The sequence below is a fragment of the Corvus moneduloides genome, chromosome 17, assembly GCF_009650955.1.
Source record: "Corvus moneduloides isolate bCorMon1 chromosome 17, bCorMon1.pri, whole genome shotgun sequence".
Lineage (NCBI taxonomy): Eukaryota > Metazoa > Chordata > Aves > Passeriformes > Corvidae > Corvus > Corvus moneduloides.
This window is the reverse complement of record NC_045492.1, coordinates 9144221-9168046: the sequence shown is the minus strand read 5'-3', so window position 1 is coordinate 9168046 and position 23826 is coordinate 9144221. Positions and strand designations below refer to the sequence as shown.

The window sequence follows — 23826 nt, the reverse complement described above, 5'->3', positions numbered from 1 at the left end:
TTCCCTCTAAGCCCTGCCAAAGTGTGCTCCCCTGGAGAGGCTGCTCAGCACTGCTGAGGCTGGTGAATTTTACAATAGATAAATCAGCTCCTGCCGGCAAGCACAGAAAGGCTGGAGTACATCTTTTATGAAAAAAATTTCACCACTTCTGATTGAGAAGTGCTGCTCCTTAGTATCAGCAGTTCTGCACTGGATTGCTCATTTTGCCTTCAATGGAATGGTGTTTTACTACCTAGGGCAAAAACTACTTGTACATACATTTTTTTCCCTACTCTGCTGACATGGATGGTTAGTGTATGTAAATTGATGTGCCAGTCTATATAAAGGCCGTTGTGATCAAGGTCAAACTAGGAATTTTCTTCCTTACAGAAGCTTTTCTGTGTGGTGTTGCATTGAAGCTTGATACCATTCGAGATGGAATTGCTGTTTTAATTCTGTGTTCACAAATTGCCTATTGACTCCAGCCACCAGCTCTCACTGGATGTGACTGGATGTCACTTTTGGGGTGCAGCTCAATGCACTAGACTTGAATTACAAATTTAGTTTGCCCAGACAGGGCTTCACTGGTCAAGACAAGCTGCCCAGTGTTACTGCAGGACTGGCAAGAAGAGATAGAATCTGAAGCTGAGGCTACTGCAACTCTCTTAAACTTCTTGCCCACACCAAGGCGTGTCTCTAAGCTGGTCACAGACCTTGGGAGGGAGCACAAAGCATATCAGAGAAGTGGAATAAATACTTCTTGTGTAATCTAGGCTGCTGGTGAGATCCCAGCTTGTCAAATTAAGCCTCTGCAGAATAAGCTCCCCCACTCCCATGTCTGTTAAATGCCTGTCTTCACTCTGATGGTGGTTGGGAAGGGGCTTTAACCATGTGCTAAAGGCCACAAAAAGCCTCTCTTGCACTGGGTGTGAGGAAGGACTGAGGCAATGCACCAGCTCACACAGATGATGCTGGCCTAGTTAAAGTGTCCCTGCCCACGGAGCAGGGGTTGGAACTAGATGATCTTGAAGGTCCTTTCCACCCTAAATGATTTCATGATTCTGTGAAGATGCTCCTTTCAGAGCTGCTGGCAGAGATCTTCACTTGTCACTTCAGCTTCCTTCCTCTAGAGGGGATTGTGTCACTGGGCATGGATGGCTCTGAGGGAACCTCACATAAGGTTTGAAAGCTGGATGCAGGGTTGGAAACGTGTTCCTGCTCGTGGATCTGCTTATCCACAGCCCCATCCTGTCCTCTGCCTGGGACTTTCATGCTGCATTCAGCCAACACGGGGCAAATTCCTGTCCTCCAGCCACACACAGGTGCTCCTTTGATTTTATATCCTGCCTTGGGATTTCAGCTCCCCCATCTCTCTGCCAGAGTGCACCAGGCTGGATGGAGGCAGTTTAAAGCTCACGCTGTAACAAATACCAGGTTCTAGGCTTTATGTTACCCCTGATATCCTGGCCCTTGCTGTTAAAGCAGTGTAAGAGCCGTTTCTTTACGACGAGGAAGAGCAGACTCGTGGTGCAGAGCCGGGACAGGGCTGTCTCTCGTTGCTCCCAATACAGGTTGGCACAGCAATAGCCAACAGCTCTTTTTAATGGATCATGATAGGATTACACTTCCCCTGCCAGGAGTGGCTCCTTTGGCTGTGTTCAGTCCAGGCTAATTGTAACAAAATTAGCACATTCCCATCACAGCAGGAGACTGGAGACTTCCCCACCTCTGAAGCTGGAGCGTTCCTTCTCTGGGAGAAATGTGGATCTAGATTTGGCCCTGGCATGGCCCTGACCCAGATCAGGGTGTTCAGACCATGCTGGGGAACTCTTGAGTGCTGCCCTGCAGTCTGCTCCTCCCTGAATCATTGAATCATTTTGACTGGAAGAGACCTGTAAGATCCTCAAGTCCTGGGGGCTTCTGTGGAGCTGGGGCAGCAGAGGTGCATCTCAGAGATGTCCCAGAGCAGGGACAAGGAAGTCTCTGTGTCCCTGTCCCAGTGGTCTGCAACACCTGATTGATCTTTAAAAAACACACTGAAGAGCCTCACCCTGAGGGTGAGCAGAGGGAATTAAACTCCTCTTCCCTGCTTTGAAGTCTTACACCCACACACTGGCATGGGAGCTGAAAGGTAAGGACTATTGACAGTCTGAAATGTTTCTTCTGATGTTGAGGAATGGGGAAGTGGAGGTGATGCAGGTTCTGTGTCTTGTTGTGTAAGAGCATTTCTTTTGTTGTCATTTGTTCTTTGTTGGTTTTCTTTTTTCCCAGTGAAAACTTTTATTAGTTCATAAAGAAGGTGAGTACTTGGTGGTGTTTTCATTAAAGCTGCAGGTCCTGAAGCAATGCAATCATGGGAAAAATTAATTTTTCAGTGTTTGTTTTTGGGTTTGTCTTTTTTTCCAAGCTAAAGTTTTATTCCTTGTAGTTGGAGAACCACAACTGAGCTGTATTAGTTTACAATTTTAAGGGCAACAAAGATCTCCCTGTTTGTTACTTTGAAGCCAAGCAAATTACTTGGACTTGGATTTGATTGCTTGGGGTTAGCAGCCTCTCTTTTCTGTGGAAAGAAGCAACATATTGCTCAAACATCCAGGTTTTTTTCTGGAACAAAAGGAAGGACACTCAATGACAGGAGAGCTCCAGCTCAGATTTATTACTGGGTAATGAGAAATTGCTGAATAACGTGTTCGTTTTCTGCCACTAGGTGGGAATAAATCTTCCCGCTTTTCTCGGGCTCTGAGAATGCTGCTGTCCAGTCCCAGCTTCCAGCACAGGAGTGAGGATTCTCCAGGGTGCAATGTGCTTCCCTGGTGCACAGCAACCTCCAGGCTGGCTTTAATGGCTACGGGACCATTCCCTGGCTGCTGTGGATGAGGGATCTCCACGCAAGATGTCCCCAGAATTGCCGATGTGCTGTTCCAAGTGGAGGGGGTTGATGCGAGGTGGCCTCCCGCGTTTGCTGTGGCACTGACACCAAAGAGTTAAGCACAAACAGCCCTGGGGGTGGCCTGTGACCTGTACTGCCAAATAGAAACAACTTTTCCCAAAGCAGCAGGGAGGGCCTGGCTCCCGAACAATGCTGGGCGCTCTGCTGCCAGCCCAGCTGGCCGGGCTCCAGCCCAGGTGAGCACACCTTGCCGGGGACAAGGACTTACCCCAGGGAAATGCTCTCTGGCAAGGAGAACCGTGTCAGCTGGCCTGGGGAAGGCCAGAGGAAACACAGGCCATGCAAATCAGGGATTTTATTGTGTTGATGTTGGCAGCAAACTCATTTTTAAATTTTTTTGAAGTTTTTTTTTGCTTAAGCTAAATCAAACTTGGTGTGTGGGGTGAGCAGTGCTGGCTGGCTGCCGGCTGCAGCCTGCTGGCATCGGCTGTGCCAGCTCAGAGCAGGAAAAATCTGAATCTGTCTCTTGCCAGGCTCTGCTCCCCTGCACGGGAGATTTCTCCATCTCTCTGCTTGAAATGCAGAGCCTGAACTGCCACAGGGAGTACAAAATTTAGGCAAAGGACTAAGGCAAATTTTGCAGCTGGGGACAAGGACGGCTGTGACAGCTCTTGGTATCCTCTGTGCTCACTCCTGGCAAGATTTACAAACAGTTCTTTTATCTTTTTACAGCTTTTCAAAACAAACTCATCTGATTTCTTCCTGTCTTTTCCTCAGCCCTGCCAGGGAAAAAAGAAGGAAACAAAAAAAATGAAAGGATGCTAAACCTTCTATTTGATGGAACAAAGTTGGGAACCGAGAACAAAAATATTTGGCTGTACCCAGAGGTGCCTCTGTATTATCTGAGCACTTAATGAGTCAAACTACTTGCTAATCCATGGAAACAGAAAAATTCAGACACTGCAGTTCCTCTGGAGGGGAGACCTAGATGGACTCTGCATATTTGTTGTAGATTGGACTCTGAAGCCATGCCATGGAAAGCACTTTTCATCTGTAGATCGAGACGATAACGGATTCAACTTAATTAATCCCTGCAGGTATGGGGAGTGAGGGAGACATATCCAGGGATTGTTTTTCCCAGCCCTGAAATTCTGTCACCTCCAGGATGGAGTTAACAGCAGCTTGCTGGGTGTATTCCCTGTATTCCCCTCACAAAAGGGAACAAAATGCTTTGGGGGAAAGCTGTCAGATCTGCAGAGGACACTGCTGAGGTTAAATAAGAGCTCGGTGCTGTGAGCACGGGGCTTTGGTTTAACATCCCTTTTCTCCTGAATTGCTGAGATGCTCTTCCCCCTAAATGTCAGTGTAAAAAGCCCTGAGGTTGTGACATTCAGGATGTTGAGCTGATGGAAATTCTTCTGGGCCTAGATCCTTGCTCTGGTGTGGACCAGGAGCAGAAATCAGGGAAAGAGAAGAAATTGTGAGTGAACTCTCCACTAATGTATTCTTGCACCTTCCATCACTGAAAACAGAAGCAGTCATTTGATTTCCATGTTCTATACCAATGCCTGTCCTGCATGAATTTACCCAATTCCTTTTTTAGATTAGACTTTGAGGCTTAACATCCAGTATTGATAATTTGTACAATTTAATTTTATGCAGCTGAAGGGAGGAAAACCCTCCTCTAGTTTGTCTCGAGGCTGCTGACTCATTTCATGAGCTTGGCCCTGGTCCTTGTTGGGAGAACAGCCACTCCAGTCACCTCCTGGAGCTGCAGGTTTACAGTGGTGCTCTGTCCTCTCAGGACAAGTTTTAGTCCATCTCCCTGCCCATCGTCCCCACAGGCAGCTTTCCAAGCACAGCTTCATCCTCAGCAGCCCTGGATATCCCAGCCTCCTGTGCCCTCACTCTGCTCCCTTGACTGTTTCCCAGGCTTGAGATGGGGAGATAATATATTTTTAGTAGCATCTCTTCCTTGTTTTTGTGTCTTAAGTAGAAACATTAAAGTCTAATTTAAAGGGCACGTTTTACAAGGTTATTTATGGGAACAATAAGCTTTTTTCCTCCTGTGTTTTTCATGGAAGAAGCTGGCAAGAGTTGAAATCCTTTACCTTGTTACTGTAAAACACTCTCAGGATTGGAGCTGTCTCTTTTTTGGTTTTTTGGGGTTTTTTTTAAGGAAGATAGTTATTGTCCAATGATTAAAACAGCAGCAGATTTTCCACAGTTGAAGTAGCACAGCGAGCGATGGGATGGGCAGGTTTGGGGAGCTCTCCCCACCGCGTTCATGTTGGGAATGAAGGATGCTGCAGCAGGGCAGGGACAAGCCCAGCCTGCCCTGGGGGCACCTCAAAGGCCCTTTTGCTGCGACTGGCTCGGACACGCCGGGATCGGCGCCGTCGGAGCGGGCTCCAGGAGCCCTCCTAAGCGTGCCCCGGGGCTGCGGGCTGAGCCCGGCTGTGCGCACAAGGGCAGCCTGTTCGCCTGCCTTGATGGCCTGGCCTGAACAGCGGGACGTGGAGAGAGCGTGCTCTGGGACAGCCTGGATAGAGGGAGTCTTGTTGGCACAGCCCATCCTGCTGCTCCCTGGCTGTTTGACTTGGATGGGAGCACCGCGAGCGAGGTTTGTCCAGCCCTGTGTCTCCTGTTCCTTCTCTGGAACTCCTGGCCGCTCCACGCTGCACTTCCCGAATCCCCAAGCCAGGTGGTTGGATTTAGCAGCGTTTATGGCATGGGGGGATGTAAGCCTGGAAGTCTCTGCCGATGGAGACAACGGCACACTCACCGCCTGCTGATGAATTGCTGCTACAGAGGAGCTAATTAAGGACAGCATTTAGTTTATTGATGCTTTATTAGGCTTTAAATTGAAGCAAAACCTCCTTAGCTGATAAAATTTCCTTCCCTGCCCTCACACCCATCTTCTCCATGCTCTCTTTTGGTAGGTTTCTTTTGTGTTTCTGAGGTTTGGTCCCCTGTGCCAGGCAGTATTTTCCACTCCTGATTTAACTGATGGAAGTATGATTGCACAGGAATCTGACAGTAGTGATGGATGTAATTAACCCCCTCCACATCCCAGTTCCTCTGCCTTTTTCTTTGCTGGTCACCATCACTTTCAGGTCAGCTTTGGCCTTGCAGAAAGTTCCTCAAATAATGAGAATGACAAGTGGTAGCTGAGGCAGGTGCCAGTGCCTGGAGGCAGATTTTAGAGGTGGTATCAGTGTCAGCTTGGCACCAGCAGAGCTCCAGATTCACCAGTGCCCAATCTTGCTATTTACAGCCTGTGCTTCTCCATCCAATCTCTCTGGTGGCTCCTGCACAGAGGGAGGGCTCAAGCTGCTCTGAGTCCTCTTTTAAGCAAGTCTTGCCCATGGTGTTGGATGGATCCCAACCCATGGCAAGGCAGAGTCCTCAGGGAGGAAGATGGGAACAAGGCCCACGGCTTGCATTGGGGAATGGCACATCTTGAACCCTTGCAGGAAAGTTACAGCGTAAGGAATGAAGTGCTTTGTCCACCTTATGGCTCATCAAACCACTCCTCCTCCAGCCCGTGTGTGCCCGGAGCCTGCCGGAGTCATCCCCCGGCAGAGGGGACACTGTCCCAGCCTGCTGGGAGCATCCCGGCCACCCTCCCGGCTGGCAGCTGGAGCCAGCGGGTGAGCAGCCGGCAGAGCCGGGCTCGGATTGCAGCAGGCTCCTCCTCCGGAGCCGGCCGGGAGGGCAGCAGAGGCGTGGAGCTGGAGTCAGCAGCTCCGGGCTGCCTCACCTGCACCGCGCCAGCGGCGGGGCCCGCACGGGGACCAGCATCTTCCCCACCCGCATCCCATGGGGAGCATCTCCCCCGCGCCGCCCCCCGGCAGCCCGGCATGGAGAGCCTGAGCAGCAGCCTGAAGAAGAAAGCCACGGAGCACCACTACAGGGCTGAAGTGATGATTGCTGGAGAGCAGCTGAGGTAGGAGGTCCCGGGGTCCTCCTGCAGCCCGGGGCAGGGCTGTACCCGGGGGTCTGGGCTGTGTCCCGTTAGCAGCAGGCTCAAAGTTTTATCCTTGAGCAAGCTCCTTCCCCCAGGTGCTGGTACCCCCCTCCCCAGTACCTGCTGACCCTTCCTACACCCACCAGAGTGGTGAACCAGTTCCTTTCCTGTTATACCTTGTCCTGCTGCTCCTCTCTGGCGTCTCCTGCCCTTCACCCCCAGGTGCCAGGGGACTGACGTGCGAGTTTAGATGGCAACAGATTTTTTTGTCCCTTTCCACCTTCCCCCAAGCACAGAGAGTGATGTGGTGGCACTGAGCAGCCCCCACAAGGTCCCTGATCCTTGGCTGGATGAGGACAGCAGCATTTCTGAGGATGCTCGGACTTTCAGGGTGACTTGGAAGAGCATTCCATGGGTGCCATGTGCCTGAATTGAATCTTCCATTTCCTGAAAGTCTCTTTTGGGAACTTCTGCTGGTTTGTAGTCCCCGTTCTTCAGCAGCTTCTGAGGGATTTCCTCTTATGGAGACAGAAATCCATTCTCCTATGCTATGTGTGGCTGAGAAAACGTGTTCCTCGTGTATCTGGGGTCAGAACCTTCTCCTTACTTCCAAGCATGTGACTGGGGCTTTCCTAGCTCTAGAGCAGAGTTTGCTTGTTTGTATCTGGAGCCATTCTGGTTTGTTTTGAAATGAGGATGGAAACTAGGAAATATATCTTTGATAATGTAAGTAGCCCAGAGCCTGAGTGTGCTATCATCAGATCCCTGAAATGAGCTTGATGTAGGTATGTTGTTCATTCTCAGTGAGCACTGTTAGCTTTAGCTTTACTATTTGTACTGTACCAAGGATTGATAACTTCTGGCTAAGGATTGGGGCCCCATCTTGAAAATACAGCCAAGGGACAGAGCAGTTTATTCATATTTATATTTCCAGTATTTTACTCATCTGGAGTGACTGAGGTTTAAGTTGAGCCCCATAGCCTGGGCCAAAGGAAGGGGTCAGGTATTCAGAGAGAACATAAAATAATCAAGCTGTGTGTTGAAACTGTGTTCCACATGAGGGGAGTGATGTGACTTCCCCATACCTGCTGCAGGAAAGGAGCAGATCAGGCCCTGGACCATTTGGTGATTGTGACTGTAAGCACAAGAAGGGGATACAGTAAATTTGTTTGAGAACAGAACTCTTCCAGTACACTGCACACTGGGCTGACGTTGAATAGAAACCACAAAATTTATGTAGTTTTGGGGACATCAATCTTTTTTTTTTTTTCTTCATTTTTTTTCCCCCATGGCTGCAGTGCCTTAAAGTTTCTTGGTTTCGGGAGCTCCCAAAATCTGAGAGTTCACAGTGAGGGAGAGGAGGGTCCTTTTGCTGGGGCTGGGCACACAGCAGCTGCATCCTTCTGCTTCGGTCTGGGCAGGAGCCTGTTCCCAGTGCAGAAGGATGGGAAGGAGCTGTTGGTGTAAAACCTGGGGAGGAGGATGAGGAGATGGACCCCAGCCTGGAGCTGGGCTGCTCCTTCTACTGAACCTCTGGCTGGAAGGAGAATTGAGTGAGGCAGAACACACTGAGTGTTTCAATTTCTCTTCTGTATTTTGGGGATCTCACAGCCTGGCAGGTAAGGACTTAGAGTGGTATGAATCTCCTGGGACCTGGATGGCTGGTGGAGAGCAGTGGGGAAACTGAGGCAGAGGGGCTGGGTGATGTCTCAGACAGCAGCAGATGGACAGGGCTAAATGTCCACATTGTCCTCTGCTTTTCCCCAGATGTGGAATACAGAGGCATGGAAAGGAGCCTTGCAGCTGGCCTGACTCTGTAAACCTCCATCAGCAAATAACGCTGCTGTGTCCACATGAAACATCAAACATTTGTTTTTCCCTGCTCCCCACTTCCTGCCCTGCCTCCCCACTATTACATTAAATCAAACAAACCTTTGCTCCATCTTTGCAGTTCTTTGGCTTCCCAGCAAGTTTGCAAATGCCTCCGAGTTTGGCTTGGCCAGAGGGGTGAGTCTGTTCAGTGTCAGGATGGGTTTCCCAGCCAGGAATAGCTGCACGAGTGAGGGCTGACAGAATGCTCCGTGTGGATGACTGGGAATGAAGCGGATCCTGAAGGAATTGCTGGGAGATTGGCTGGTGTGGTTTGGGTTTGCCTGTCTGCCAGGGTCCCTCTGCTTCAACAGCTGCCTGGTTCAGGGAGGAGGAAAAATAATTCTGTATTTTGAGTCTCTCTCCACTAAAAAGATGAAGATAAAATTTTCGCTGCTATTTTGGCCTTGAGTTTGAGAGGGCTGCTGGCTCGGGCTCGTTCCTCACGTCTGCTGTCATTCCTCTTGTGTCAGACATAAAAACTTGCATGAAAATCACATCGATTTTACTAGGCGTTGGGTATTCCTGGGTGGCATTCTGTAAGAGAGGCCCAATTAGTCACTTCTAATTGCAACAAATGGCTTATCTACACAGAGAGATCCTGGAACAGCTTCCTCGCTTTGCATTCACACCCTGCTGTAATTGGAGTTCCTCAAGTATGGACAAGCCCTGGTGCACTCTCGTCTGGGTATTCCCATGGTCAAGAGAAGCAGCTGTGCTCTAATAGCTCTGTTAAGCTGCATTAATCACTCCTAAACATAAAATATACTCAGTAAATTTATGTCTTGCACAGAGAAAGTGAGAGGAGAAGGAAGCTTTTTTCCTGCAAAGAATAAAATTGCAATTTCTGCCACTGTCCAAAACTTTCAGAGGTGACGAGTGTTTTATTTGGATACTCAAACTGTGATGCTGATAAATAAAGTGCTCATTATTTTGGTGCTCTGGAAATTGGGCTCACTTTAAGGTGTGTAGCTGAATGTGCCAAAATTTTTATTCTTGCCCAAAAGTCATTTGTCTGCAGGAGGTTTGGTGGCTCCCTGTTGGACTTGGATCTCTTGTAGTGAGCATGACTTCCTTGAGGGATCATGGGACACTGCTTGATGTAGCAGTGAGTGTTATTCAAAGATGAGACTTCATGGTCAGAATGACCTTAAAAAGCTAATTATTAAATTTCTAGCACTGGTGAAAGGGAGGACTGGGAAGTAGAATTGTGCTTCCTGTGATTTCTTTTTGAGATTTAAGCCTTCCTATACTTATATTTAAATACAAGGAAAATAAAACATCTCAGTACCACTTTGGGCTGTCACAGGCGTGCAAAGCCCTCCCTTGTCCCCAGATGTACTGGTGCTTTTTCAGACTGGGGGTGATGAAAACTGGGGTTTCCTGAGCCTGTTTGCAGCAGCTCTTTTGCCTGGATGTGCCTCCCCAGCAGCAGCTGCTTTGCAGAAATGCTCCTGTTTCTGTTGCTGCCTTTTAGTGAGCACTTAGTTGTTTGTGGTTTGGGGATTTTTAAAAATTTGTTGGATTTTTTTTTCCCCTGTGAAGATAGGAACAGAAAAGGTCTTTTGGATGATTCATCTTTCCAAGGCCACTCATTTGTTCTTAGCTGCTGTGAGAATGAACTGGAGTTAATATCCTTGAAAGATCCACCTTGTCATTTGAGATGCTCAAGGTCTGTTTACGTGGGAGGTGAGGAAGAGTTTATTCCTCTTCTGTTTGGATGTCCCTTTCAACAAGGTTACCCGGGGTGACTAATGATGGCTTTGTAGTGACCTTGACAAAGAAACAATTTGCTTACCCAACACAACCTACCCAAAGCAAATGCACGTGGAGGCTCCGGCTGCCAAGCCAGGAGTGTTTCATAAGAGCCCATTCTCATGTTCCAGCAAGTGTTTTATCCTGACCTTATTCTGCCTCCTTTTTTTTTTTTTTATCCTTTTGAAGAAGTAATATGTCCACAGGGTAGATTTTGCCATCTAGAAAACTCATAATATTGCATATTATTATATATTTTCCCTAATCTTTTTTATCTGGAAGCATGATTAGAACCCACTCATGGTTTCACCAGCTTTGTTTTTGCAACATCACACAAGAGCTCTTACATCCTGTGCTGAAGGACAAAGTTTGTGTCTTCAGGGTTGACAGGAAACAGTAAACAAGAGGAAAGTGAGAAGTCCACAAGGACACTCAAGCCGAGCCTCTTCCGCTGCCCTGGGTCTGCAGGGCAGAGGGAAAACTTGTCACAGGCTTAAACCAGCCCTTAAAGGTCCAAGATGCTGCTGGTCCAGAGGTGCTGAAACACCACTTAATTCCTGTGCTGGCAATTGGTCCCAGTAGAATATTTCCAGAGTAAGTGTATTTTTAAATTTTTAAACCTTAGGCTTTAGCAGCATTGCTTGCTAAAAAAATTATTTTATTTTTCTCCTTCAAAATCCGTGCATTTTTTTCTGTATTCTGAAACATGATTTTAAAAAGGGAGTAAAGCAGGGGAAATAGTGTCCACACAACCAGTTTCTATTCAGGCCTTGGGTGATTATGGTCCATGTGTTACTGTATGTACAGGGGGTGTGTGTGAGTGTAAATATATATATATACACACATACATATTCGTCATGGAGTCCTGCAGACTCTTGATGGCAATAGAGAACTCTTGGAACGTTTCTTATCTTTACCAAGCGTTCCTCTGAAGTGCCTTCCCACTTGCTGATTGTGAAAGAGAGAAAACATAAAAATTGGCTGTGTCTTCCCTCATAGGTGGGGAGCCTCTTTTTGCAGTCACTGCTGACTGTGTCTGGTTGCATTGTGATGGTGGACCATGAAATAAAGGAAGAAAAAAGACAAAAACTCTAAAAATAGCAAGGCAGCTGTCTGAGGACTGTTCTGTCTGGGTAAAATCCATCTGCAGAACAAGTGCTGGTGACATGAGGGAATGAGTCTTCCAGGTAAAGAGGGAAATACTGGATATGGACCTCAGGATTTGAGGGAGGTCTGTGCAAGGCAAGGCCAGGAGCTGGTTCTGCATAAATCTTTAGTTTAGTATTTTAATTAGCAGGAAGGTCTGAAAACTTCTGTCAGCTTCTCAGCATTAATTACAACAATCAATTACTAATTATTCCCCTAATAAAATGTTTTATGGTAAAACTTTTAGGAATTTAGTATTGGTAAATCCTACAATATAAGACAATCCACTATTAGCTGATAGCTTTCTAGGGTACTTAAACTTCTTGTGAGGTACCTAAAAGTGTAATCCAACAGGCATAACTTTTCCAAAAAAAACCAAAAGAAATTGAGACATGAAATAACGAAAGGCTGCAGTGTTTAATGGCTCAGTAAAACTCACTGGCCCAGGGCAAAACTGGGAATTGTGATGAATAATTTGAACGAAAACCATCCTGCAGTTACAGAGGTGTTTATTTAGTATCTCTCCTCAGAGCCTGCTGCACACACTGCGCATTTTCCAGCGCTGGTGTTTTGGGAACGGTCATGACTACAGGGCAAAAGTTTGGCCCCTGGACAGATCTCCTGCCAAACTGGGCTGGCTTTGGCTGGAACACAGAGGAACTCTGTGCCTTGTGGCTCGCTCAGTTGTTAAGGTCCTTTTGAAAGTCAAAGCCATGCTCACCTGAGTAACCTTCCCCCATGTATCTTTCCATCAGAGCCGCAGACCAGCCATAACAGCAGGGTTTTCAGGATAGGAAGGTTGTTGTTTGGGTAAGCTCTGTCCCAGTCAATCCCAGCTGGAACCAGAAAATGTCAGGACTGTTGTCCACTGTTGCTGTGGGTTAGTGGGTACATGGATTAGGTAGTGATGGGATCCACCTGGCACTCATTGCTTGGACAGAAAAAAGGAGGGCTCCTGTTACTGCTCCCACCTGGACTTCTGAGTAAGCCTCTGTCCTCCAAGCTTTATTCCTGCTTTCATGGCCACGGGGAAGGAGAATGAGACACAGAATCATGCCAAGATAATAAATACATGTACTGCTATTTTTTTTTTTTTGTGAGTTTTGCCCCTCTTCACCCCCTTTACTTGGCTGCTGTGGGTTTGAGAGGCTTGTTTAGAACAAAAAGCTACATATGGGTCAGACTGTCTGCTCAGGCAACCTGAGTGGTGGCAGGAGGAGAGAAGGGGATGGTGGAGAGGCTCCTTGGGATTGACTGGTGCAGTCTGGCAGTGCCAGGCGGTTTGGTTGCATTTATCAGTCCCTGAGTGCTTGGCGCAAGTCCCAGCTCATCCAGGGTGGTCTCTCCCGGCTGGACAGATCTGGGCCATCAGATCCAAACTCCTCTGTGAGCCCAGCTGTGCTCAGTGGCTGCCTTTCCCCCCAGGCTTCGCCTCCACGATGGGAAGCTGATCAAGGACAGGCGGTACCACCTGCGGACGTACCCGAACTGCTTCGTGGCCAAGGAGCTCACGGACTGGCTCATCGACCACAAGGAAGCGCCCGACCGCGAGACCGGCATCCGCCTCATGCAGAAGCTGATGGATCACTACATCATCCACCACGGTGTGTGGGCGTCCCTGCCACCCCCAGGGCGGGGGCTGTGTGTCTGCTCACCCTGTGTGTCCCTCAGCCCAGCCACAGCAGCGTGGCCAGGTCCCTGTCTGCCACCCTGCCATGGGTGAGGGCTCCTGGAGAGGCTGGATGGGGCTGGATTTGTGTGAAGCTGCTTTGCTTTGGGGGATGTGCCGGTTCCCTGTGCGCCAGAGAAGGGCTTGGGCTGTGCACTGGTAAATGACATCTAAAGTGTCTCCTCTTTGAAATCAAGCTCAGTGGCACCTGAGCTGTATTCCTGACCTGTATCCCTGTATCCAGCCAGGAGGATGTTTGTATAGAAGCTGGTCTGGCTCATGTTTATGTCACACAGAAATGGAGGCTGAATTACAGCACACGCTTCACATCTTCAGGGAAATCCATTTTCTTACCATAAGACCCCAGTATTCCTTAGTTTCCCCATGCTGGGACAAATAGGGCTGTGGAGTCTACAACACTCCAAGGCAAATTTAATCTGACACCTGTGGACCTGGAGCTGCAGCAATCCTGTAGGAAAGCCTCCCTTGGGATCTAAGTGTGTGCTGCCATTACAAAGGTTTGTCTGTGAAACCTAATTTAAAAAAAAAAGGAAGGAAAAAAAGCGTGGAGAAAAATCACCTTGAGGCTCAAGCCCAGCTCTTTGCAGTATTCAAGGGTTTTTTTCTTTTTAAATTTCTTTGGAACTTTCAGGAGTTTTGGATTAACTCCGATCACATGCTGAGCTCTGAGCTGCAGAGCAATCCCCAAGGTCCAGCCCTTGGTCGTGATGTAACAACAGAAAACACGTGCTTCAGGTGGGCAAAAAGCAATTTCTGTCCATGTGGTTTTCAGGCCCAGCCAGGAACAAAAGCCCCAGACTGTCAAACAGCCCTGGGACACCTCTGCCATCGCTGTGGTTGAGCTCTCTCGCTCCCAGGGCTTTGGGACAGGAGCTGTGGCAGCCTGGAGCTGGGTGCTGGTTTGTCACACAGGGATGTAGCTGCGGAGACAGAAGCAGATGACGACCACACCAAACCAAACCCTCTCCTCCCCCCTCTTCTCTGGGGTCCAAAAATAGCTGCCTTTGACCACTGCAATGCAAACACTCCCTGTTGCCATCTGCTCCTTGCTGAGGGTAATGCCCTTTACATTAAACTGCCTTGAATAAACTGCTGCGGGGCTTTATCACAAAAAGCTGAAGCAGGGAGTTCTCAGTTAACCATTAACACTTAAACCTGATTATTTTTCCATCTCTCCAGCTGACAGTTTCAAACAAATCCATTAGTTAATTAAACCTGTGCAGCACTGGGTACCAGCACTGTTTTGATTACTTATTAAGACATGTCCCTCCTGCTCCTATGATAATTCCTGGCAGGACACAGAAGTTGACTTTCCAACTTGCTTTTTGTCTATTAATTTTGTTAGTCCTGTGGAAAGAGGGCTGCCAGCTAATGCAGCACTGCTCTGGGTGCTTGGCAATTGTCTGGCTACACTGTTTGCCCTCTTCTCCCCTGGCATCCAGATAATTATCTCATGCAGATCATCGTGCTGCCTCTTAATTGTCTGGTGTGCTTTGAGCTTTGGTTCTATTACACACTGGAAACACATTGAAATTGGTCTTTAAATAGTAAAACTGCTTTGGTTTTCTATGGGCACAGCCCTATAGGGTTTTATGTTCTATTCCCAGTTGCAATGGCTTTGGGATATTTGCTCCTTGGAATTATGAAGCTGCGAACTTTCACTGTTAAAACAACCTTCTCATCCTGCCCTCGTGCTCGGTGAGTCACAGGCTTTAGAGTCCTGATTGCATCTGAGACAGCTGCTCTGCAGGAATGATGAACGCAAGATAATCTGACGAGTTTTGGCATTTCACTGCTCACCTGAAGGGGAATGTGGTTTTGCTGGTCTGCTCAGATGGATGAAAAAGTGTTAAAATTCTCACAAGAAGTATCTTGAATCTTTTGAATTTCACTCTAGTGGATGATGTTACTTTAGTGAGGAAACATTTGTGGTTTTTCTTTTTCCCTTTGACTAATTTTCTTTGTTTCCCAGGCATATTCTTCATTCTGGTTTTGTCGGTTTTTTGTTGTTTGGGGTTTTTTTTACCACTTGACTTTCTTCTTCTTGCTTCACATGGGTGGACCTGAAGGCAGGCTGACTTTTAAGATCTGAACTATGACTTTTGAGCTGGGTTTTTAGTCTTTGTTTTAGTTCTTTTTTTGTACTTGTAGTCTAGGAGTGTGTTTCAGGCAGGTTTATCTCACAACTATATCCCAAATATTTACCTGCTAAAGGTTACATGAACTATAAAAATGTGCATTTACAACCTGTGTGCCCATCCCCAAGATGAATCCAAGGCTTTTCATAGAAATTTAATTATTCCAGTTGTATTGCACCTGGCTTTGAAGGAAATCTTCTCTTGAGGTTAGTTTGCCATGCAGATGAATTGGGCTGGGTTGGCACCAAATGGTGTGGAAAAGTTTATGCCATTTTTTATTTTTTAGCTTATGAGCATTTTTGACAGAGGTGATTTTGTGGGGGTTTGAGTGCAGTGTGGTTTGTTTTCCTCTGTCCTCCAAGTCTGCTTCCATGTGGCTGTAGCTTTTTAAAAAAGTTGATGGAGGCAATTCTGTTCATCCTCTTTTAATCTAAATCCAAACAACAACACTTAAATGAAAAAAAAAAAAAAAAGCCCTATTTCTTCTAATGGATGTTTTAGTGTCTGGAACAAAATGCAGACTCCACCTTTCCCAAGGTCTGTACATTGGGACTGACCTCTGCCACCAGTATGAGCTTCCAGTATTCGTGAGCAGGTAATTTTTGGGGACGAGGTCTCGGATACTGATTGTTCCATGGGACAAGGGGCACAGGGAAGGACATGGCATGAAGCCCTCACAGCTATTAGCCTGGAGACAACATCCTGCTGAGTGTGAGCCCTGTGTGTTCCTCACGGACTGACATCCCTGCCCTGTGTTCTTCCAGTCTGTGACGAGCACTCGGATTACAAGGATGCCAAGCTGCTCTACCGCTTCCGCAAGGATGACGGGACCTTCCCCCTCAGTAAGGATGTGAAGGTGTTCATGCGAGGGCAGAGCCTTTATGAGAAGTACGTGAGTCCTCCCCTGGCACTGGGGCACTGGAGCTGTGCCCTGCTGGCTGTGCCTTGCTGGCGGTGCTGGCTGCTGGTGCTCTGCAGCTGGGAGCCACAGCTCCTACTGGCTTTGCTTTCCCTCCTCTGCACTCCCTGCTGTCCCGCTGGGAAGTGCTGCTTCCTGAGCCCTGTCACAGCTGCAGGACAACCAGCATCCTTGGGGATGGGACAGGAGTCTTACTATGAACTCATGGATGCCTCCAGGGGCTCCAGCCCAAGTGCAGGTGCTGGGATCTGGTACATTCCCAGCACTCTTCCAGCCTCCTCGTGTTAGCTGCTTCCACTGGCTGTATTAGGACTTACGTCCTGCCAAAGTCAGCAGGGTATGGGATTTTCAGGATCCTCGTGGGTCTGGGTCCCTGCACCTCACTTAGCCTGTTTGCAAAATTTGTAATGGAAAAGTTAATTTCCAGAGAGTACAGAAAACTCCTTCCACCTCCAAGTGTTTAGTTTTCTTTGTGTTGACTGTTTATGGTTCTAAATCCGAGCCATCTTTCCAGAGTTCAACCCCAACCCGCTCTCTGGACCAGTTTCCTTTAACATGCTCTTCACATTTCACATCCTCCCACTCTGGCAAGGAGAGTCACAAACTGGCTCTGAAGGAGAAGTCCTTCATCCAGGCGGGTGGTGATTTGGGGTGTGTCCCTGCCCCTTTGCCAGATGTGCATCCCTGTACTTTGCTCTTGATCCGCAGCAGTGACTGGGATGGGGAGAGCATCCCGGCAGCCTCATGGCTGAGCCGGCTGCACCCTCTCGTGGAGACGCTGGATTTAGCTCTCACACGCTGCCAGTGGAACACCTGCTGACTGAAACGCACCTTATCCATGCACTCGGACTGTCTGCCATGTGTTACCCACGCTCGGTCGCTTGCTTGGCTTTCCCTGTGATCTTTAGCTGAGGTCACAGCCCAACTGGTTTTGCTGGAGCTGCTTCCTCGCCTCCGATGAAGATTTACAAAGGTACCCGACTGCAGCTCCGTGTTCCGCCCTCCCTTCCCGCTGCTCCCCGGCAGGAATGTTCTGGCTGCAGTGCTTTGCCTGCTTCTCTTGGCCTTGCTTCACCCGGCTGCAATTCCCGTGGGGACTGGCAGGGATGTCAGGCATCATGGGGGCCTTGTCCCACCTTGTGCCAGGCTGGTGAGCGTGGAAGAGTCAATCCTGAAGGTGAGAGAGGAGAACTCGGTGAAGTACCAGAGGACTTTCCTGGGCTCTGAGATGATCGACTGGCTCATTCAGGAGGGAGAAGTGGAGAACAGGCAGGAAGCGGTGGAGCTGGGACGGGCACTGCTGGAGCACGGGATCATTCAGCATGGTGAGCCAGGGCCCGGCTGGAGCCGGGGTGGAAAGCCAGGGATGAGCGTGGCTGTGTGAGGAACAAATCCCCATTCATGCCATGCAACAAGTGCTGGTCAAGTGCCCACTTGGAGATGGCAATGGAGCCTTTTAGTTCTATGTTTGGAGCTGGTGACCTTTGAAACCAGAGCAGTCTTCCACCACCCACAAAAGCTTTGAGATGAAATCTGAGCCCTTGCTCTTCAGTTCTTCAAAGCTGCTGGCCACAGGGCTGGGCTGCACCCCTGGGTTTGGAGGGCTGGGGTGTGAAGATGTGATGTTTAGCTCCACTTGGCAGATCATGTCCATCTGCTATAATTAAACTTCCAATTCGGAAGGCAGGGAGTCCTCTGAGTGTCTCAGGACAGGAGCAGGTGGAGGGCTGTGACACCGAGTGCACCCCTGGGAGATGGCACCTCTTGGGGGGGTGGCCTTGCTGTTCCTCCCTCCCTGCAGGCAGCACTCCCAACCAGGCAGAAAAGCTGCAGTAGAGCACAGGGGCATTAAAAGCAATTCATGAGAGTCCCTCAGGATATTTGTTATATATTTTTCCACCCCCTCAGCCTCTGCCTCCTCCCCTGTTCTCTCCTAGTCTCCAATCGGCATCACTTCTTTGACAGTGACACCGTCTACCAGTTCTGGATCAACTTCCGCCGGCGGCGGCGTCTCACAGAGTTACTCAATGAGAACTCTTCCCGTGCCCTCTCCGAGAGCCCTGACAGCCCCTTCTGCCTTCGCAAGCTCAACCCAGACACAGGCAACACCAGCTTCCTCTCTGGTAACTGTGGATGTGTTTGTGGAGGGGAGTGAAAGCAAGGATTGCATTACCAGAGTATCCCAGGGCCGAGGGTGTTGCTCCAGCAGAGTTTGAGAGGCTCCTCTGGGCATCCCATGAAGTGAACACCCATCCCACTGCTTTGTGGTGGATGTCACAATGCAGTGGCAGTCTCTAGCACAGACCCCTGTCCCAGGAAAACAGCTTAGTGTCAGCTCAGCTCTTGATCTTTCTTTGAACTGGTTTTATTCTTTCTGAGCTCAAATGCCATCCTCAATCCACACATGCCTTTCAAGTGTAGGTCAGGCTTGGGGGAAAGTTTGTTACTTTAAACTACTCTATTTTTTCATTGAAAAATTTTTTATCTGCCTCTTTCAGTCCAGACCAACAAGGAGATCAAAGTTGTCTCAGCGGTTCGAAGGAGCAGCATCACTTCCCTCTCTGGAAATTCCAACACCTACTTCAGTGCTCCTCCTACATTAGTATTCCCTCCTGTGGCTGAGTGCAACCCCAAATCAGGTCTGGGCTTCTGCATTGCCTGTTGTTATATGGGATGCATTGATTCCTTCAGGGCACGGGCTCAAGACCCATCGAGAGGAGAGGGTCAGCCTCACCTCTGCACCTTGATTTGAAGAGTTGTGCATGTGTTTGGAAAAGTCGCTGAGGTGGATGCAAAGGTTGCTGTGTGCAGGAACTGTGGTTCTAACATCTGTTTTCCAGCCCAGGGCAATCCCCAGGCTGCCTTGTTATGCACTTTACTGTACAAACCCCTTGATGCTGATAGAACCTGTCACCTTCTGCTCTAGTGTTAAAGAGACCCGTCACCAACGAAGAGCTGCTGTCCCCTGGGGCCCCCTACGTCAAGAAAACACTGACTGTGAGTGACCATGGGGACTGGCATTGCTAATCCAGCATATCCAGCTCCCTGCCTGCTCTTTGGTGGTTTTCTGTTGGCTGCTGTGACCTCTCTATGCTAAAACTTTGACTGCATGTCACATCATCGTGGCTTTTTGTTGGTGACTCTCTAGGGGCCAATGTCTTCACATATTCTTGTGGGTGGAAATGTGCTCAGCCCCTCTGAGGGTTTAATGTATATCCATGAGGTAGATCAGGAAAAAAAGTTTCCTGGGCAGAAAAAACCTCCCATTTTGGAGATTTTTTGGCATTGGTGAGGCCCTGGCACAGGGTGCTCAGAGAAGCTGTGGCTGCCCCATCCCTGGAAGTGTTCAAGGCCAGGTTGGATGGGACTTGGAGCAGCCTGGGATAGTGGAAGGTGACCCTGCCCATGGCAGAGGGATCAGAATGAGGTGATCTTTAAGGTCCTTTCCAATCCAAACCATTCCAAGAATCTGTGATTTCTGTTCCATCCAGCTCCATGCAAACCGTAGAATCAGTAAGTCTTGTGACACTTGGGACTGTGACACTCACCCTCTGTCCCAGGGCTTTAGGCGCAGCTTTATGCATCTTTCAGGTCCCTCTGCAGATCAGGGGTGTTGATATGGTCCATCAGCATCTGGTGAAGCTGCATGGAATGGGGGGAGCATCCAAGGGCTGCTCTTGCCTTCCTTGTGTTGGGCTTTTTACATCTCCAGGACTGCAGACAACCTGAGTTTGGGGCTTTTGCTTTTTACATTATTTCTAAAGCTGTAAGACTGGTCAAGGCAGGGATGGTGGGTGCTGGGTGGAAATGTTGCAAGGCAGCTCCTGCCCTGTGGATCCTACCACACTTGGTTATTTTTGTGTCTCATCCCTTCACTGCCCACCTCTGAAAGGGGCAGTCTCACAGAGAGCAGTGTAGGAAGCGTAAGGGCTGCCTTGCCGTGCTGGTTTGGCACAAGCAGGATTGCAGAGGAACTGTGGATCAGGTTCCCAAATTAAGTGTGCTGTAGAAAGTAGTGGGAAGTGGCAAGAAAAGTCAAGGTGGTGATTAGCATGGCACGTCTGAGGACATGCTGTTCATTCTCCTCCTGAATGCTCTTGCCCTGCCCTTCAACTCTGCCAGCCTGGGCCTTTCATGGCTCATTTCCTCCTGCTTAGCTCTGCAGTTGCTGTTATTTATTTATATGGGTGATGTGCAAAGTGCCTTGGGAATTCCTTTTCTCTTCTGGTCACATCAGAGGGCCGCAGTATTGCAGCAAAGTGCTCTGGCAGGCTGACATCAGAGTGGGGCAAGGAAAGAGCAGCTCCTTCCACCCAGGAAATGCTCTGCTGTGCCAAGGAAAAGGCGCCGTGTGCGTGCTCTGGGAATGTTCTCAAGCATGCTTGTGATGCATGCCTTGCACTTCAGCTTGATGCTGCCTGTGATTCTCTTTCCTGCACTTGCTGACAGGGAGTTAATCAGAAAGCAGCTTTGCAGGGAGCAGTTAATCAGTTCTGCATCTCACTTAGTGCACAGCCCTTTCTCTCCCACCCATAACGGGTTAGGATCATGAGCTCTCCATCTCTCTGGGAACTGTTGCATCTCCTCTCTCCAGCCCATTCATTGATTTTTAAACCCCTTTTGTTCTGCTTGCAGATTGTGGGGGATGCGGTGGGCTGGGGGTTTGTGGTTCGAGGAGGAAGACCTTGCCACATCCAGGCAGTGGACCCAGGAGGACCTGCTGCTGCTGCAGGGATGAAGGTACTTCTTACTCATGGAGACCAAGCAGGAGACAGGATTTGTGTCCTGTTTGAGCTTTTTGGGCTGAACACATCCTCCATGATAATCCCTTCCTGCAGTGGACATCAAACTGATGGAGTGGGCACGTGGAGTTCTGGGAAAGGTGGAGGGAGGGATGCTCTCTGCAGGCAGAGTGCCCTGTGTGCGTGACAGAGTGGAGGATTTGCCTTCTTCAGGGCAGCACGGGGGCTGTGGGCAGCTAAAACTCAAAAAATTCTGTCAAAAGTAAACCATCCCTGTGCCAGACCTTGGAACAGTCAAAACTGTTTGAGCTACTAAAAACAAAGCAGAGAATTCCCAGCTCAGTTCCAGTGACTTTATATAACCCCAGTGAAGCAGGGAAGGAGCAGAGCTTTGTCCTGAATCACCTGCTCATTTCAGTTCCTGCGCATTTTATTTCCCTGCTATTAGCAATGGACTTCTGCATGGAGCTCTTTTCCATGTACACTAAACCTTAATAATATTAAATTGATGCCTTGATTTGATTCATCAAGTAACTTCCAGTATTTCCAGCTCAGGTAAAATGAACTTCGAGCTTGAAAATCACTTTAGGCCCAGGCATGTATGAGTTTCATGTGTAGAGTTTCAGGCATGAATGAAAGAAGTGTTGAGTTTTCCAGTTCCCTACAAAAACCCCAACAGCGAGGGAGTAATTTCTAAAAGCTGATATAAGTCTAAAGTCACATGGATATTTGAAACAGTGGGATTCTTCAGAGGCAGAGTGTGACTCCTTGTTTGCTTCAGGCAGGATTGGAAGGGGATGGATGAATTTGTTTCATTTACTCAAGAGCCCAGTTAATTTCTCCTTACCTAATCTCATTTGCTACCAAATTGCTGGATGTTAATATTGTGCCTCATTTCCATGTGTGAAATGAGCCACTGCTCCTAAATTAGTCTTTTTTTCCTCTGTTAGCTCAAATCTAAATCCCTTTGGTCCTGTTTTTATGACACAGTGATTGCAGCACTGTGATTATTGGTGTAGCTACGGGGTGGTGATGCTTTAAGGTTTCAAGGATTTTGACACAAGTTATTTGCATCACAGCCCCTGGTTCCAGTTAATCATGGGCAGGAGGTGCTGTGGGGCTGGAGGTAACCTGTCCCTCCTCTCTTGCAGGTGTGCCAGTTTGTTTTCTCAGTCAATGGAGTGTATGTTTTGCACCTGGACTATCAGACCATCAGCAGCCTCATCATGACAGGACCCCGGACTCTGGTGATGGAAGTCATGGAAGCCATTGAATGAGCCAAGGAGTCTCATCCCGCTGCTGTTTGGAAAGGCAGGACTCTCCACTTAGCAGGGATGGACTGTGGGGAGGGACCAAGCTCAACCATTCACTGTGATGTGTTACCCAGGTGTTTTGATGTATTTTCAAATAAATACATTCTAATGGACAAATCTTGGACTTTTATGCTCTTGAAATATTTGTCTCTACCTGCTCTTGAGAGTGTCTAAGCTCTTGCAGCTCCTTTTTAAGGAGCCACTGTGAGAATTCAGCACTTAATGAACCCCACCTTTCACCAGCCAAGCTGGGAGGCAGGTGGCAAAGCTGGTAAGCAGCAAGAAGTTTAAACCAAGTGAGTCTGTCTGAGCTGCCCTGAGCTGTCTGTGCAGTCTTCCGAGAACACAAATGTGCTCCCCAGATGGCCCCATAAGCTGTGCCACCGGCTCTGTCAAGAAAATAAGGAAATGAATACAGGAATGTGTGTTTCCTTGTAAATTCTGAGGCTCCTGCTACTCTCATGGCTTAGCCACACTCACAGCCAGGGCTAGTCGCTGTTCCCAGCTGTTTCTTGAAAAGGCGACACTTCCATGATGGTGCATTTTGTGCCTCCACCCCTTAACAATGCTTGATTTCATTAATCAGCTTCGCCTCAGCAAGGAGGCAGGCAGAAATCCCAAACATCATAGGCTGCTACCAACCTAGTGATGGGAGGCAGCGAGGCAAAGCAGGGACCAAAACCAGAGTGTGCCCGAAAGGAAATGTGTCCTAGTCTGAGTTTGACTCTGGGAAGGAACAAAAATGAGTGAAAGCCACCAAAATTCACCCCCCTGTCCCTTGCTGCTTACAAGATGGCTGTATTTGCAGTCAGTGCAAAATATTCCTTGCAAACTGCCCTGAAAGTGAACTAAATATAGAAAAACAGGTGATAACAAGAAGCTAGGGAGGTTTCCTTCTTTCCAGTTCACAGAGCATCCTGTTTGTGATTAGCCTGCAGTGCTGTGCATAGATAGGATGATCTCCAGCACTCCTGCTTAGGGCAGGGTCCTCAGTGCAGCTCCTTTGGTCACAAACCAAACCTTAAAAAAAAAACCAAAAAGGCCCCAAATAGTAATTTTGATTTGTGTTAAGATGGGGTTGACTTGCTTGGAAAATCTGGTGTCAGCTGTGTATCAGGTATTGCCTTAGTGCTGGCTGCCTTTTTTCCCTTGGTATAAAGGGATATCTGCTCCCCCAGTGCTGGTGCTGAGGTAATGGGACGACTTGGAGCACAGAATTCCTGGAACAGGGTCCAAGCAAGACATTTGCATTGATAATTGGGGTCTTTCCAGCCCCTAAGTGGAACCAGACCATCTCCTCAGCCGTTTGTCAATAAACTTACAGTTGTTATTTGTAGCATTCAGTGCACGAGTTAAGCAAACTCCATCTGCCTTTTTGCTTTTTAAATTCTATTTAGGGAGAGTTTGGGTGTCTA

The 23826-nt window shown here is 48.4% G+C and overlaps 1 protein-coding gene across 2 annotated transcripts; it reads left to right on the top strand.

Moving 5' to 3' along the window:
• Positions 1 to 6539: 6539 nt before the first annotated feature.
• Positions 6540 to 22535, top strand: LOC116452284 (DEP domain-containing mTOR-interacting protein-like). Of its 2 annotated transcripts, none has more exons than XM_032126551.1 (9): positions 6540 to 6818; positions 13035 to 13213; positions 16202 to 16325; positions 17503 to 17681; positions 18294 to 18479; positions 18855 to 18995; positions 19283 to 19353; positions 20992 to 21132; positions 22250 to 22535. In XM_032126551.1, exons 1-9 carry the CDS (start codon positions 6733 to 6735, stop codon positions 22373 to 22375), a joined length of 1233 nt encoding a protein of 410 aa, XP_031982442.1. In that variant the 5' UTR covers positions 6540 to 6732; the 3' UTR covers positions 22376 to 22535. The 2 variants fall into 2 exon arrangements, with proteins under 2 accessions (XP_031982442.1, XP_031982443.1); XM_032126552.1 differs by having other exon boundaries at positions 6550 to 6818; positions 20992 to 21096.
• Positions 22536 to 23826: the final 1291 nt, after the last annotated feature.